The sequence below is a fragment of the Triticum urartu genome, chromosome 2, assembly GCF_003073215.2.
Source record: "Triticum urartu cultivar G1812 chromosome 2, Tu2.1, whole genome shotgun sequence".
In the NCBI taxonomy this organism is placed as follows: domain Eukaryota; kingdom Viridiplantae; phylum Streptophyta; class Magnoliopsida; order Poales; family Poaceae; genus Triticum; species Triticum urartu.
In genome coordinates this window covers 683,321,201-683,336,732 of record NC_053023.1, presented here as the reverse complement: position 1 = coordinate 683,336,732, position 15,532 = coordinate 683,321,201, and the positions used below count along the sequence as shown (strand labels likewise).

General features: G+C 43.2%; 1 protein-coding gene across 2 annotated transcripts; it reads right to left on the bottom strand.

Annotated features, from left to right (window-relative positions):
• Positions 1 to 13,423: 13,423 nt before the first annotated feature.
• LOC125534091 (transcription factor PIF1-like) lies at positions 13,424 to 15,184 on the bottom strand. Of its 2 annotated transcripts, none has more exons than XM_048697387.1 (6): positions 14,977 to 15,184; positions 14,768 to 14,886; positions 14,607 to 14,678; positions 14,439 to 14,504; positions 13,876 to 14,133; positions 13,424 to 13,698 (listed from the first exon to the last, which is right to left on the bottom strand). In XM_048697387.1, exons 2-6 carry the CDS (start codon positions 14,849 to 14,851, stop codon positions 13,612 to 13,614), a joined length of 567 nt encoding a protein of 188 aa, XP_048553344.1. In that variant the 5' UTR covers positions 14,852 to 14,886; positions 14,977 to 15,184; the 3' UTR covers positions 13,424 to 13,611. The 2 variants fall into 2 exon arrangements, with proteins under 2 accessions (XP_048553344.1, XP_048553345.1); XM_048697388.1 differs by having other exon boundaries at positions 14,613 to 14,678.
• Between the last annotated feature and the right edge of the window lie 348 nt (positions 15,185 to 15,532).

The following is a 15,532-nucleotide window of genomic DNA, read 5'->3' as shown; positions in this document are numbered from 1 at the left end:
TTTCCATAGGAATTACCATAATTATTAGAGGAATTACTAGGAAAAGGCCTAGGATTAAAATGACCTCTATAAGCATTATTGTTGAAATTATTTCTAGAGATAAAATTCACGTCAATGGCATCACTATTTTGCTCAATCAAGGTAGACAAAGGAATATCATTAAAATATATAGGAGCACTTTTACTAGCAACCAATTTCATAAGATCATCAACTTTATCATTCAAAGAAGAAATTTCTTCAACCGAATTAACTTTTTTACTAGTAAGAGCTCTTTCGGTATGCCATTGTGAATAATTTGCCATGATATTATCAACCAATTTGGTGGCTTCACCCAAAGTAATTTCCATAAAAGTACCACCCGTGGCGGAATCTAAAAGATTGCGAGAAACAAAATTCAACCCTGCATAAATTTTTTGTATGATCATCCAAAGATTTAACCCATGAGTTGGGCAATTCCTTAGCATCATTTTCATCCTTTCCCAAGATTATGCAACATGCTCATGTTCAAGTTGCTTGAAATTCATGATCTAGGTTCTAAGGGAAATAATTTTTGCAGGAGGAAAATACTTAGTGATAAAAGCATCTTTGCACTTGTTCCAAGAATTGGTACTATTACGAGGCAAAGAAGAGAACCAAATTTTTACAGAATCAAGCAAAGAGAACGGAAATAATTTCATCTTGACCACATCATTATCCACATATTTTTTATTTTGCATATCACATAATTCCACGAAGGTATTAAGATTGGACGCGATATTCTCATTAGGAGTACCGTAAAATTGGTCTTTCATAACAAGATTCAGCAAAGCAATATTAATATCACAAGTCTCCGCACTAGTGGCAGGAGGAGCAAGTGGAGTACCAATAAAATCATTATTGTTGGTATTTGAGAAATCACACAATTTGTTGTTCTCTTGAGTCATGATGACCACACAACAAGATTGCACTCAAAAACAGATCCAACAAGAAAACGGCGAACGGAAAAAGAAAGGCGAATAAAACGGCAGATTTTTGTGAAGTGGGGGAGAGGAAAACGAGAGGCAAATGACGAATAATGTAAATTGCAAGTAGATGAGATTTGTGATTAGGAACCTGGTTATGTTGAAGATCCTCCCCGGCAGCGACGCCAGAAATTCTCCTTGATGGTAGCTGGAACTACGTCGGTATTTCCCCGTAGAGGGAGGGATGATGTAGCACAGTGACGGTAGGTATTTCCCTCAGTTATGAAACGAAGGTATCGAACCAGTAGGAGAACCAAGCAACACAACGTAAATGGCACCTGCACACAAACAACAACACCTCGCAACCTGACGAGTTAAAAGGGTTGTCAATCCCTTCCGGGGTATGACGCCTCAAGATAGGCAAGCGGACGTGACGTAAATTGTAGTAGATTGATAGATCGAACACCAAATAAAATAAAGATAAAACGCAGGAAGGTATTTTTGTATTTTTTGGTTTAATAGAGCTGAATAAAAATGCAAAGGAAAAGTAGATCGCAAGGCAAATATATGAGAAAGAAGACCCGGAGGCAGTAGGTTTCACTAGTGGCTTCTCTCGAGAAAAATAGCAAATGGTGGGTAAACAAATTATTGTTGGGCAATTGATAGAACTTCAAATAAATATTACGATATCCAGGCAATGATCATTACATAGGCATCACATCCAAGATTAGTAGACCGACTCCTGCCTGCATCAACTACTATTACTCCACACATCGACCGCTATCCAGCATGCATCTAGTGTATTAAGTTCATGGAAAAACAGAGTAATGCAATAAGAACGATGACATGATGTAGACAAGATCCGTTTATCTATATGGCGGTATATATATATCTTATCTTTTTATCCTTAGTAGAAATGATATGTACGTGTCGTTTCCCTTTCTGTCACTGGGATCGAGCACCGTAAGATTGAACCCACTACTGGGCACCTCTTCCCATTGCAAGATAAATAGATCAAGTTGGCCAAACAAAACCCAAATATCGGAGAAGAAATACGAGGCTATAAGAGATCAAAGAAACTCAAATAACTTTAATGGATATAAAAAGATATGACTGATCAAAAACTAGAAGTTCATCAGATCCCAATAAACACACGCAAAAGAGTTACATCATATGTATCTCCAAGAGACCATTGTATTGAAAATTCAGCGAGAGAGAGAGAGACATCTAGCTACTAACTACGGACCCAAAGGTCTACAAGGAACTACTCACGCATCATCGGAGAGGCACCAATGGAAGTGGTGAACCCCTCTATGATGGTGTCTAGATTGGATCTGGTGGTTCTGGACTCTGCAGCGGCTGGATGAATATTTCGTCGACACTTTTAAGGTTTCTGAAATATTGGGGTATTTATAGAGCAAAGAGGCGGTCCAGGGGGCACCCGAGGTGGGTACAACCCACCAGGGCGCCCCTGGGCCTCCTGGCGCGCCCTGGTGGATTGTCCCGTCCTCAGGACTCCCCCAGGTGCTACCAGGGCCCAACATGTTCCTTCTGGTCCATAAAAAAAGCTCCGTAAAGTTTCGTGGCATTTGGACTCCGTCTGGTATTGATTTTCTGCGATGTAAATGAAGGAAATATGCCTTAGAGGCAATAATAATGTTATTATTTTATTTCCTTATATCATGATAAATGTTTATTATTCATGCTAGAATTGTATAATCCAGAAACATAATACTTGTGTGAATACATAGACAAACTAAACGTCACTAGTATGCCTCTAATTGACTAGCTCGTTAATCAAAGATGGTTATGTTTCCTAACCATAGACATGTGTTGTCATTTGATTAACGGGATCACATTATTAGGAGAATGATGTGATTGACATGACCCATTCCATTAGCTTAGCACCCGATCGTTTAGTATGTTGCTATTGCTTTCTTCATGACTTATACATGTTCCTATAACTATGAGATTATGCAACTCCCGTTTGCCGGAGGAACACTTTGTGTGCTACCAAGCGTCACAACGTAACTGGGTGATTATAAAGGAGCTCTACAGGTGTCTCCAAAGGTAAATGTTGGGTTGGCGTATTTCGAGATTAGGATTTGTCACTCCGATTGTCGGAGAGGTATCTCTGGGCCCTCTCGGTAATGCACATCACATAAGCCTTGCAAGCATTGCAACTAATGAGTTAGTTGCGACATGATGTATTACGAAACGAGTAAAGAGACTTGCCGGTAACGAGATTGAACTAGGTATAGAGATACCGACGATCGAATCTCGGGCAAGTAACATACCGATGACAAAGGGAACAACGTATGTTGTTATGCGGTCTGACCGATAAAGATCTTCATAGAATATGTGGGAGCCAATATGAGCATCTAGGTTCCGCTATTGGTTATTGACTGGAGACATGTCTCGGTCATTTCTACATTGTTCTCGAACCCGTAGGGTCCGCACACTTAAGGTTTCGATGACAGTTATATTATGAGTTTATGAGTTTTGATGTGCCGAAGTTAGTTCGGAGTCCCGGATGTGATCACGGACATGACGAGGAGTCTCGAAATGGTCGAGACATAAAGATTGATATATTGGACGACTATATTCGGACACCGGAAGTGTTCCGGATGATTTCGGAGAAAACCGGAGTGCCGGAGGGTTACCGGAACCCCCCGGGAGAAGTAATGGGCCTTATGGGACCTAGTGGAGAGAGAGAGGGGCGGCCAGGGTGGGCCACGCGCCCCCTCCCCCTCTGGTCCGAATTGGACTAGGAGAGGGGGGGCGCCCCCCTTTCATTCTCCCTCCCCCCTTCCTTTCCCCCTCCTAGTAGGAGTAGGAAAGAGGGGAGTCCTACTCCTACTAGCAGGAGGACTCCTCCTCCTTGGCGTGCCCTAGGGCCGACCGGCCTCCTCCCCTTGCTCCTTTATATATGGGGGCAGGGGGCACCCCTAGACACACAAGTTGATCCACGTGATCGTTTTCTTAGCCGTGTGCGGTGCCCCTTCCACCATACTCCTCGATAATATTGTAGCGGTGCTTAGACGAAGCCCTGCGACGGTAGAACATCAAGATCGTCACCACGCTGTCGTGCTGATGGAACTCTTCCCCGACACTTTGCTGGATCAGAGCCCGGGGATCGTCATCGAGCTGAGCGTGTGCTAAAACTCGGAGGTGCCGTAGTTTCGGTGCTTGATCGATCGGGCCGTGAAGACGTACGACTACATCAACTGCATTGTCATAACGCTTCCGCTGTCGGTCTACGAGGGTACGTAGATCACACTCTCCCCTCTCGTTGCTATGCATCACCATGATTTTGCGTGTGCGTAGGAAATTTTTTGAAATTACTACGTTCTCCAACAGTGGCATCCGAGCCTAGGTTTTATGTGTTGATGTTATATGCACGAGTAGAACACAAGTGAGTTGTGGGCGATATAAGTCATACTGCTTACCAGCATGTCATACTTTGGTTCGGCGGTATTGTTGGATGAAGCGGCCCGGACCGATATTACGTGTACGCTTACGCGAGACTGGTTCTACCGACGTGCTTTGCACACAGGTGGCTGGTGGGTGTCAGTTTCTCCAACTTTAGTTGAAATGAGTGTGGCTATGCCCGGTCCTTGCGAAGGTTAAAACAGCACCAACTTGACAAACTATCGTTGTGGTTTTGATGCGTAGGTAAGATTGGTTCTTGCTTAAGCCCGTAGAAGCCACGTAAAACTTGCAACAACAAAGTAGAAGACGTCTAACTTGTTTTTGCAGGGCATGTTGTGATGTGATATGGTCAAGACATGATGCTAAATTTTATTGTATGAGATGATCATGTTTTGTAACCGAGTTATCGGCAACTGGCAGGAGCCATATGGTTGTCGCTTTATTGTATGCAATGCAATTACGCTGTAATGCTTTACTTTATCACTAAGCGGTAGCGATAGTCGTGGAAGCATAAGATTGGCGAGACGACAACGATGCTACGATGATGATCAAGGTGTCGCGCCAGTGACAATGGTGATCATGACGGTGCTTCGAAGATGGAGATCACAAGCACAAGATGATGATGGCCATATCATATCACTTATATTGATTGCATGTGATGTTTATCTTTTATGCATCTTATCTTGCTTTGTTTGACGGTAGCATTTTAAGATGATCTCTCACTAATTATGAAGAAGTGTTCTCCCTGAGTATGCACCGTTGCGAAATTTCTTCGTGCTGAGACACCACGTGATGATCGGGTGTGATAGGCTCTACGTTCAAATACAACGGGTGCAAAACAGTTGCACACGCAGAATACTCAGGTTATACTTGACAAGCCAAGCATATATAGATATGGCCTCGAAACACGGAGACCAAAAGGTCGAGCGTGAATCATATAGTAGATATGATCAACATAGTGATGTTCACCAATGAAACTACTCCATCTCACGTGATGATCGGACATGGTTTAGTTGATTTGGATCACGTAATCACTTAGAGGATTAGAGGGATGTCTATCTAAGTGGGAGTTCTTTAGTAATATGATTAATTGAACTTAAATTTATCATGAACTTAGTACCTGATAGTATCTTGCTTGTTTATGTTTGATTGTAGATAGATGGCCCGTGCTGTTGTTCTATTGAATTTTAATGCGTTCCTTGAGAAAGCAAAGTTGAAAGATGATGGTAGCAATTACACGGACTGGGTCCGTAACTTGAGGATTATCCTCATTGCTGCACAGAAGAATTATGTCCTGGAAGCACCGCTGGGTGCGAGGCCTGCTGCTGGAGCAACACCAGATGTTATGAACATCTGGCAGAGCAAAGCTGATGACTACTCGATAGTTCAGTGTGCCATGCTTTACGGCTTAGAATCGGGACTTCAACGACGTTTTGAACGTCATGGAGCATATGAGATGTTCCAGGAGTTGAAGTTAATATTTCATACAAATGCCCGGATTGAGAGATATGAAGTCTCCAATAAGTTCTATAGTTGCAAGATGGAGGAGAACAGTTCTGTCGGTGAGCATATACTCAAAATGTCTGGGTATAATAATCACTTGATTCAATTGGGAGTTAATCTTCCAGATGATTGCGTCATTGACAGAATTCTCCAATCACTGCCACCTAGCTACAAGAGCTTCGTGATGAACTATAATATGCAAGGGATGAATAAAACTATTCCCGAGCTCTTCGCAATGCTGAAAGCTGCGGAGGTAGAAATCAAGAAGGAGCATCAAGTGTTGATGGTCAACAAGACCACTAGTTTCAAGAAAAAGGGCAAAGAGAAGAAGAAGGGGAACTTCAAAAAGAACAGCAAGCAAGTTGCTGCTCAAGAGAAGAAACCCAAATCTGGACCTAAGCCTGAAACTGAGTGCTTCTACTGTAAGCAGACTGGTCACTGGAAGCGGAACTGCCCCAAGTATTTGGCGGATAAGAAGGATGGCAAGGTGAACAAAGGTATATGCGATATACATGTTATTGATGTGTACCTTACTAATGCTCGCAGTAGCACCTGGGTATTTGATACTGGTTCTGTTGCTAACATTTGCAACTCGAAACAGGGACTACGGATTAAGCGAAGATTGGCTAAGGACGAGGTGACGATGCGCGTGGGAAATGGTTCCAAAGTCGATGTGATCGCGGTCGGCACGCTACCTCTACATCTACCTTCGGGATTAGTATTAGACCTAAATAATTGTTATTTGGTGCCAGCGTTGAGCATGAACATTATATCTGGATCTTGTTTGATGCGAGACAGTTATTCATTTAAATCAGAGAATAATGGTTGTTCTATTTATATGAGTAATATCTTTTATGGTCATGCACCCATAAAGAATGGTCTATTCTTATTAAATCTCGATAGTAGTGACACACATATTCATAATGTTGAAGCCAAAAGATGCAGAGTTGATAATGATAGTGCAACTTATTTGTGGCACTGCCGTTTAGGTCATATCGGTATAAAGCGCATGAAGAAACTCCATACTGATGGACTTTTGGAACCGCTTGATTATGAATCATTTGGTACTTGCGAACCGTGCCTTATGGGTAAGATGCCAAAAACACCGTCCTCCGGTACTATGGAGAGAGCAACAGATTTGTTGGAAATCATACATACAGATGTATGTGGTCCGATGAATGTTGAGGCTCGTGGCGGATATCGTTATTTTCTCACTTTCACAGATGACTTAAGCAGATATGAATATATCTACTTAATGAAACATAAGTCTGAAACATTTGAAAAGTTCAAAGAATTTCAGAGTGAAGTTGAAAATCATCGTAACAAGAAAATAAAATTCCTACGATCTGATCGTGGAGGAGAATATTTGAGTTACGAGTTTGGTGTACATTTGAAACAATGCGGAATAGTTTCGCAACTCACGCCACCCGGAACACCACAGCGTAATGGTGTGTCCGAATGTCATAATCGTACTTTACTAGATATGGTGCGATCTATGATGTCTCTTACTGATTTACCGCTATCGTTTTGGGGTTATGCTCTAGAGACAGCCGCATTCACGTTAAATAGGGCACCATCAAAATCCGTTGAGACGACGCCTTATGAATTGTGGTTTGGCAAGAAACCAAAGTTGTCGTTTCTGAAAGTTTGGGGCTGCGATGCTTATGTGAAAAAGCTTCAACCTGATAAGCTCGAACCCAAATCGGAGAAATGTGTCTTCATAGGATATCCAAAGGAAACTATTGGATACACCTTCTATCACAGATCCGAAGGCAAGACTTTTGTTGCTAAATTCGGAAACTTTCTAGAGAAGGAGTTTCTCTCGAAAGAAGTGAGTGGGAGGAAAGTAGAACTTGATGAGGTAACTGTACCTGCTCCCTTATTGGAAAGTAGTACATCACAGAAACCAGTTTCTGTGACACCTACACCAATTAGTGAGGAAGCTAATGATGATGATCATGAAACTTCAGAACAAGATACTACTGAACCTTGTAGATCAACCAGAGTAAGATCCGCACCAGAGTGGTACGGTAATCCTATTCTGGAAGTCATGCTACTAGATCATGATGAACCTACGAACTATTGTGAAGCGATGGTGAGCCCAGATTCCGCAAAATGGCTTGAAGCCATGAAATCTGAGATGGGATCCATGTATGAGAACAAAGTGTGGACTTTGGTTGACTTGCCCAAAGATCGGCAAGCAATTGAGAATAAATGGATCTTCAAGAAGAAGACTGACGCTGACGGTAATGTTACTGTCTACAAAGCTCGACTTGTCGTAAAAGGTTTTCGACAAGTTCAAGGGATTGACTACGATGAGACCTTCTCACCCGTAGCGATGCTTAAGTCTGTCCGAATCATGTTAGCAATTTCCGCATTTTATGATTATGAAATATGGCAGATGGATGTCAAAACTGCATTCTTGAATGGATTTCTGGAAGAAGAGTTGTATATGATGCAGCCGGAAGGTTTTGTCGATCCAAAGGGAGCTAACAAAGTGTGCAAGCTCCAGCGATCCATTTATGGACTGGTGCAAGCCTCTCGGAGTTGGAATAAACGCTTTGATAGTGTGATCAAAGCATTTGGTTTTGTATAGACTTTTGAAGAAGCCTGTATTTACAAGAAAGTGAGTGGGAGCTCTGTAGCAATTCTGATATTATATGTAGATGACATATTACTAATCGGAAATGATATAGAATTTCTGGATAGCATAAAGGGATACTTGAATAAGAGTTTTTCAATGAAAGACCTCGGTGAAGCTGCTTACATATTGGGCATTAAGATCTACAGAGATAGATCAAGACGCTTAATTGGACTTTCACAAAGCACATACCTTGACAAAATTTTGAAGAAGTTCAAAATGGATCAAGCAAAGAAAGGATTCTTGCCTGTGTTACAAGGTGTGAAATAGAGTAAGACTCAATGCCCGACCAATGCCGAAGATAGAGAGAAAATGAAAGATGTTCCCTATGCTTCAGCTATAGGCTCTATCATGTATGCAATGTTGTGTACCAGACCTTATGTGTGTCTTGCTATAAGTCTAGCAGGGAGGTACCAAAGTAATCCAGGAGTGGATCACTGGACAGCGGTCAAGAACATCCTGAAATACCTGAAAAGGACTAAGGATATGTTTCTCATATATGGAGGTGACAAAGAGCTCATCGTAAATGGTTACATTAATGCAAGCTTTGACGCTGATCCGGACGATTCTAAATCGCAAACCGGATACGTGTTTACATTAAACGGTGGAGCTGTCAGTTGGTGCAGTTCTAAACAGAGCGTTGTGGCGGGATCTACATGTGAAGCAGAGTACATAGCTGCTTCGGAAGCAGCAAACGAAGGAGTCTGGATGAAGGAGTTCATATCCGATCTAGGTGTCATACCTAGTGCATCGGGTCCAATGAAAATCTTTTGTGACAATACTGCTGCAATTGCCTTGGCAAAGGAATCCAGATTTCACAAGAGAACCAAGCACATCAAGAGACGCTTCAATTCCATCCGGGATCTAGTCCAGGTGGAAGACATAGAGATTTTCAAGATACATACGGATCTGAATGTTGCAGACCCATTGACTAAGCCTCTTCCACGAGCAAAACATGATCAGCACCAAAGCTCCATGGGTGTTAGAATCATTTCTGTGTAATCTAGATTATTGACTCTAGTGCAAGTGGGAGACTGAAGGAAATATGCCTTAGAGGCAATAATAATGTTATTATTTTATTTCCTTATATCATGATAAATGTTTATTATTCATGCTAGAATTGTATTATCCGGAAACATAATACTTGTGTGAATACATAGACAAACTAAACGTCACTAGTATGCCTCTACTTGACTAGCTCGTTAATCAAAGATGGTTATGTTTCCTAACCATAGACATGTGTTGTCATTTGATTAACAGGATCACATTATTAGGAGAATGATGTGATTTACATGACCCATTCCATTAGCTTAGCACCCGATCGTTTAGTATGTTCCTATAACTATGAGATTATGCAACTCCCGTTTGCCGGAGGAACACTTTGTGTGCTACCAAACGTCACAACGTAACTGGGTGATTATAAAGGAGCTCTACAGGTGTCTCCAAAGGTAAATGTTGGGTTGGCGTATTTCGAGATTAGGATTTGTCACTCCGATTATCGGAGAGGTATCTCTGGGCCCTCTCGGTAATGCACATCACATAAGCCTTGCAAGCATTGCAACTAATGAGTTAGTTGCGACATGATGTATTACGAAACGAGTAAAGAGACTTGCCGGTAACGAGATTGAACTAGGTATAGAGATACCGACGATCGAATCTCGGGCAAGTAACATACCGATGGCAAAGGGAACAACGTATGTTGTTATGCGGTCTGACCGATAAAGATCTTCGTAGAATATGTGGGAGCCAATATGAGTATCCAGGTTCCGCTATTGCTTATTGACCGGAGACATGTCTCGGTCATGTCTACATTGTTCTCGAACCCGTAGGGTCCGCACGCTTAAGGTTTCGATGACAGTTATATTATGAGTTTATGAGTTTTGATGTACCGAAGTTTGTTCGGAGTCTCGGATGTGATCATGGACATGATGAGGAGTCTCAAAATGGTCGAGACATAAAGATTGATATATTGGACGGCTATATTCGGACACCGGAAGTGTTCCGGATGATTTCGGAGAAAACCGGAGTGCCGGAGGGTTACCGAAACCCCCCCGGGAGAAGTAATGGGCCTTATGGGCCCTATTGGAGAGAGAGAGGGGCGGCCAGGGTGGGCCGCGCGCCCCCTCCCCCTCTGGTCCGAATTGGACTAGGAGAGGGGGGGCGGCGCCCCCCTTTGCTTCTCCCTCTCCCCCTTCCTTTCCCCCTCCTAGTAGGAGTAGGAAAGAGGGGAGTCCTACTCCTACTAGGAGGAGGACTCCTCCTCCTTGGCGCGCCCTAGGGCCGGCCGGCCTCCTCCCCTTGCTCCTTTATATACGGGGGTAGGGGGCACCCCTAGACACACAAGTTGATCCACGTGATCGTTTTCTTAGCCGTGTGCGGTGCCCCCTTCCACCATACTCCTCGATAATATTGTAGCGGTGCTTAGGCGAAGCCCTGCGACGGTAGAACATCAAGATCGTCACCACGCCGTTGTGCTGATGGAACTCTTCCCCGACACTTTGCTGGATCGGAGTCCGGGGATTGTCATCGAGCTGAACGTGTGCTAAAACTCGGAGGTGTCGTAGTTTCGGTGCTTGATCGGTCGGGCCGTGAAGACATACGACTACATCAACTGCGTTGTCATAACGCTTCCGCTGTCGGTCTACGAGGGTACGTAGATCACACTCTCCCCTCTCGTTGCTATGCATCACCATGATCTTGCGTGTGCGTAGGAATTTTTTTGAAATTACTACGTTCTCCAACAGTAAAAAACATGAAAAAAAACAACAACTTGCACTTGGCACTATGTCAATAGGTTAGTACCCAAAAAATGATATAAAATGATTATAAAACATCCATGATTGATAATAAAACATCATGGAACAATAAAAAATTATAGATACGTTGGAGACGCATCAACGTCCTCATCCAATCTCCATTTTTTTGTGATACTTGTTTCCATAGAAGTCATGGGAGATAAGGAAAGTCTATGGGGCGTCTCATTCACGTTTGGGAGCCCTTGAATGTGAGGTGGATCAAGATCAATGGAGAATGAGGAAGCAATGTGGATTTATAATCCCTACAAACCCTAATCGCCACACATACATCACCCAGTCCAAGGTCATGAATTCCATATCTCCATTCCTCCCACCAAGCCGCCAAGAAGCCATCTAGAATTAAGGATTAGGTTTCATGTGAATCCAGTTTAAATTTGTTGTTATTCAATTAATTGCAAGAATCCAAATCATCAAAGATACCACTATGACATTATTCAACACCTTGTAGTTATTCCTATCTATTTTGACGCATCAATTCCTTCTTCTACTCGTTGGGGTTGCTACTCTTACTTATTGAAAAGGGTGACAACCACCCCCTACAATTGTGGCTATCAAGTATCTCAAGGATCATGTTTATGCTTTGTAATTGATGATCCCGTACTACAAGGCTAGGTGATGCAAATTATTCTGGTGATAGTGATTTTAGGAAGTTCGCCGTTGGATAGCTGATAGCGATAGGGATTTTAGTTAGTCAACTGCTAGATAGCTGGTGACCTATGAAGTGGGAGTTGTGTCATGGCAATCAAAATTGCATAAACGTGTTTCAAAATAACAAAAAATGATTACATAGATGTAGTTATGCTTAAAATGAAATGTTGTGGATGAAGAACTTCCCGCAAGATCTCGGCATGAGGCAAGAGAAGTATAATCTCTATTTTGTGGACGTCGAAGTGTTATTCATCTTGCCAGTAATTAAAATTTTCACTCTTGGACCAAGCACATTGATGTGAGGTATCATTGGATTCGAGATGTTGTGAAGCCCAGCCCACGCCCATTAAGGTCATCACCTATGAAAATTCTGTACTTTGGATAGCTTTGGGTATCTTGTGAGGGTCATGTCCTTGGCCATAGTGCGTTCAACAACCTTATATTATGTTCCAACCTCTTGGGGCGGGCAAATCATGTGGCTTTTTAAAATCCATAACGATTGCATGCTTGGTTATCTGTAGTTTTGGTCACCACATACATGGATGAACAATACGAAGGGCTGATCTAGTAACGTTGACTCTGAAGATAATTGATGGAGCTCTGTTGGTTTTATCGAGGATATTCGTTGTCAATGTTCATTTCAATTATTACTATCTAGTGTACTTTCATCAATGAATTAATAAAGCAAGATCGACGCTCTAGAAAAAAAAATGCATGCACTTCTAGCTCAGATCGACCGGTTTTGTTGGCCAACCGAGAAATTGCAATGCTAAGCTGCCAAGAAGCTAATCCGTTTTCTTTACTGAAGTTGCATATTTAAGTTTTCAAAGAAAATGTGCAACTAGAACCAACTTTTTTCTTTTCTTTTGAAGCTACGGTCAATAAATAGCAGGAGCTAACAACATTAGTGCTGACATATTTGGGCCTGGAACAGTACACTGGTATCAATCTTGCCCATGCTACCTGACGGCATGGGCCTGGAGTGGTGCCAAAGGTTCTGCTTACATGACCCTCAACTTTAGCGCTGCAACATACCTGTACCCGCAGGCTTGCAGAAGAATGGAAGCTGAAAGATTCGGTGAAGTTGTGGGGTCAATCCTTGGATGCATACAAAAGTATGCTATCTAGTATCTAGTCCATGAACGCAAAGCACACGAATGCACATGCTGGCTTTGAATTGCGACTCTACAGTCTCAGATGTAGATGCATGTGTGATGTGTCTTTTGAATTCCCGGCAAAAGCATGCTAGGTTGCAGAGAAGCATGTCGCCTGATAACTCTCATCTCCTTGCTGAAGATTAATTGGATAAAAAATGCAAGGATTGCATGCTATCCCTGCCTGTGATAGCCATGTTTGCTCATAGAGGTTATAACACATAAAAAAGCTCTGTTAATTAGCCCAATCATGCACGCAGGCAGGATGCCAGACATGAGGAAAGCTCGGAGCAAGCAAGATCACACAGCCTCTTTTTATTTGACGAAATTAAACACAACTAGCAAGTTAACTACATACATCACATTCATCATTCCCCTTGGGCACTTCTCTCTCTGAGACGAGAAACAATCTCTCGGACTAGCTAGCAAACTGCTTACGATTGATCTCTTCATCAGTGGCTCACGCAGCTCATGCATCACTCCATGAAGTTGTAGGAGGAATTCCTCTCCGGGATCCAGCCGCCGTTGTGGCCACTGCTGCTGCCTACAACTCCCCTCTGCTCCTGCATGAATGCATTACGGATCAATGGACAATAATTTCTCTCATCAGCCAGTCATGCATTATCAGTAGTAATGCCGTTCAACTGTCCGGGTACGGTGGTTTACAGTTGACATAAACACATGGATGAATCAATTAGCATAAAACATGTAATATATTCAGGGAGCACATATATACATACCGGGGTGTAGAGCTGCAGTTTAGGCGGCCTGAGGAAGTTGATCTGAGGCTGGTCGGAGGGGTGGAGGTGGTTCTGCATCTGGCTGAGGAAATCCGACTCCCGCTGCGGCGGGTTGGCGTGCGTGATCTGGAACGGCCGCGGCGGCTCCGAGGGAGGCATCTGCATCAGCTGGGCAGCGGGATCCGTGGTGATGTAGTGCATGTACTGCTGCAGCTCCGGAGGCACCACGGGCGCCATCCCCTTCCCCATCACCAGCATCTGTACACATGTTCATGCATGACATGACCAACCAGCATAATGCGTAATTTATACTAGTTGATCTTCATTGCGTCTTGACTCTTGATATTAAAATTAAATTAGCGCATGCATGCATGCAATTCGATCATGAAGATCTGGATATTTTTGGAGAAGATATGAATTAATTTTGACAGGCTAGCCATGCACATGACATGATGCATAAGAATAGATAGCATATAAAAGAACATGTCTACAACTCTACAAGCATGCACACAGTGAACCTGATCATATATATGATATGATGTGATTCCAGATTTTTTAAATACCTGGAGTTGCAGCTGGAGCGATTTCAGGTAGTCAATTGCTTCATCTAGCATCGACACCTTGTCCGTCTAATTAAATCAGTAGAGAGACCACAGATCAGGCGAAGAACTCGGCAAGAAATATACACTGGCTAGCTAGAAGATCCAAGATGGGGCATGCATGTTCATTACGTGGACCTTGGTGCAGTTTGGAAGTAGCTCTTGCAGCGCCTTCAGCTTCTCGTTGATCTTATCACGTCTCCTCTATAAAAAAAACCACACAGAAAGCTCAGGAACACGAAATGCTAATTAATGGCTGCGGTTGTGATGTGATCCATCGATATGCAACCTACCCTTTCTGAAAAATTGTGGAAATCGGCAGATCTGCTTCTGCGGGTAGGGATAGACATCCTCCTTAGAGCCCTGCCGTCTTCCATCAGAGATCTTGATGAGCTTCTTCACCTTCCTGCCACTAGGTATAAAGAAACAATCGAACAAGATCAACGCCAGAGTACAAATGAAGAGTAGCTAAGAACAAAAGCTTTCAGCTAGCCATGCATACCTTCTTCTTCCTCTTTGGTGTCTGAGGTCTCCTTGCTGAGCTTCCTTTGGCCTTCACACCTCCTTATGAACCGATGCTAGCTATAGCTATCTAGCAGTGCCAAACTGGTCCAGCCCTAGGCAGGCTAGAGAGGATGGAGATTCAGAGACCCTTTCATGGTCAGGCGACCTGGTTGATGGTCTCTTCGACCCTGCACCAACCTTTGGTCCAGGCCGGCATGGTATTTATGGCCTTATGGCATCTGATTTTATAAGCTTTTGCGTCATGGCAACGACTGATCGAGTGGCTAGTGGCGAGTGAGCACTGTGCGTGTCGACATCTCCTCATCTTTTTCCACCGGCCGTGTGGAATTTCTGGTCACTTGGTCCGTCAGTATGGAGTAATCGTCAGCTGCATCGGGGTCTCTGATGGGATGTTTGCAATTTTTGTAGGGCGCCCATGTGGTCAATCATTTCATCTACGGCCTTGCTAGGGCATGGCTCAAACTTGGCTTGCAATACAAGGGTTCGTCAGCATGAATTCTTTAGAGCAATCGCCAGCTTGTGCAAAATACCCG

What these genes read in the sequence shown, in the direction of transcription:
- LOC125534091 (XM_048697387.1), bottom strand. Translation starts at nt 14,851, where the DNA reads ATGGAAGACGGCAGGGCTCTAAGGAGGATGTCTATCCCTACCCGCAGA. An exon ending in CAAACTGCACCAAGGTCCAC is followed by an intron (nt 14,505 to 14,606) that starts GTAATGAACATG and finishes TGATTTAATTAG; the next exon opens with ACGGACAAGGTGTCGATGCT. An exon ending in CGCTCCAGCTGCAACTCCAG is followed by an intron (nt 14,134 to 14,438) that starts GTATTTAAAAAA and finishes ACATGTGTACAG; the next exon opens with ATGCTGGTGATGGGGAAGGG.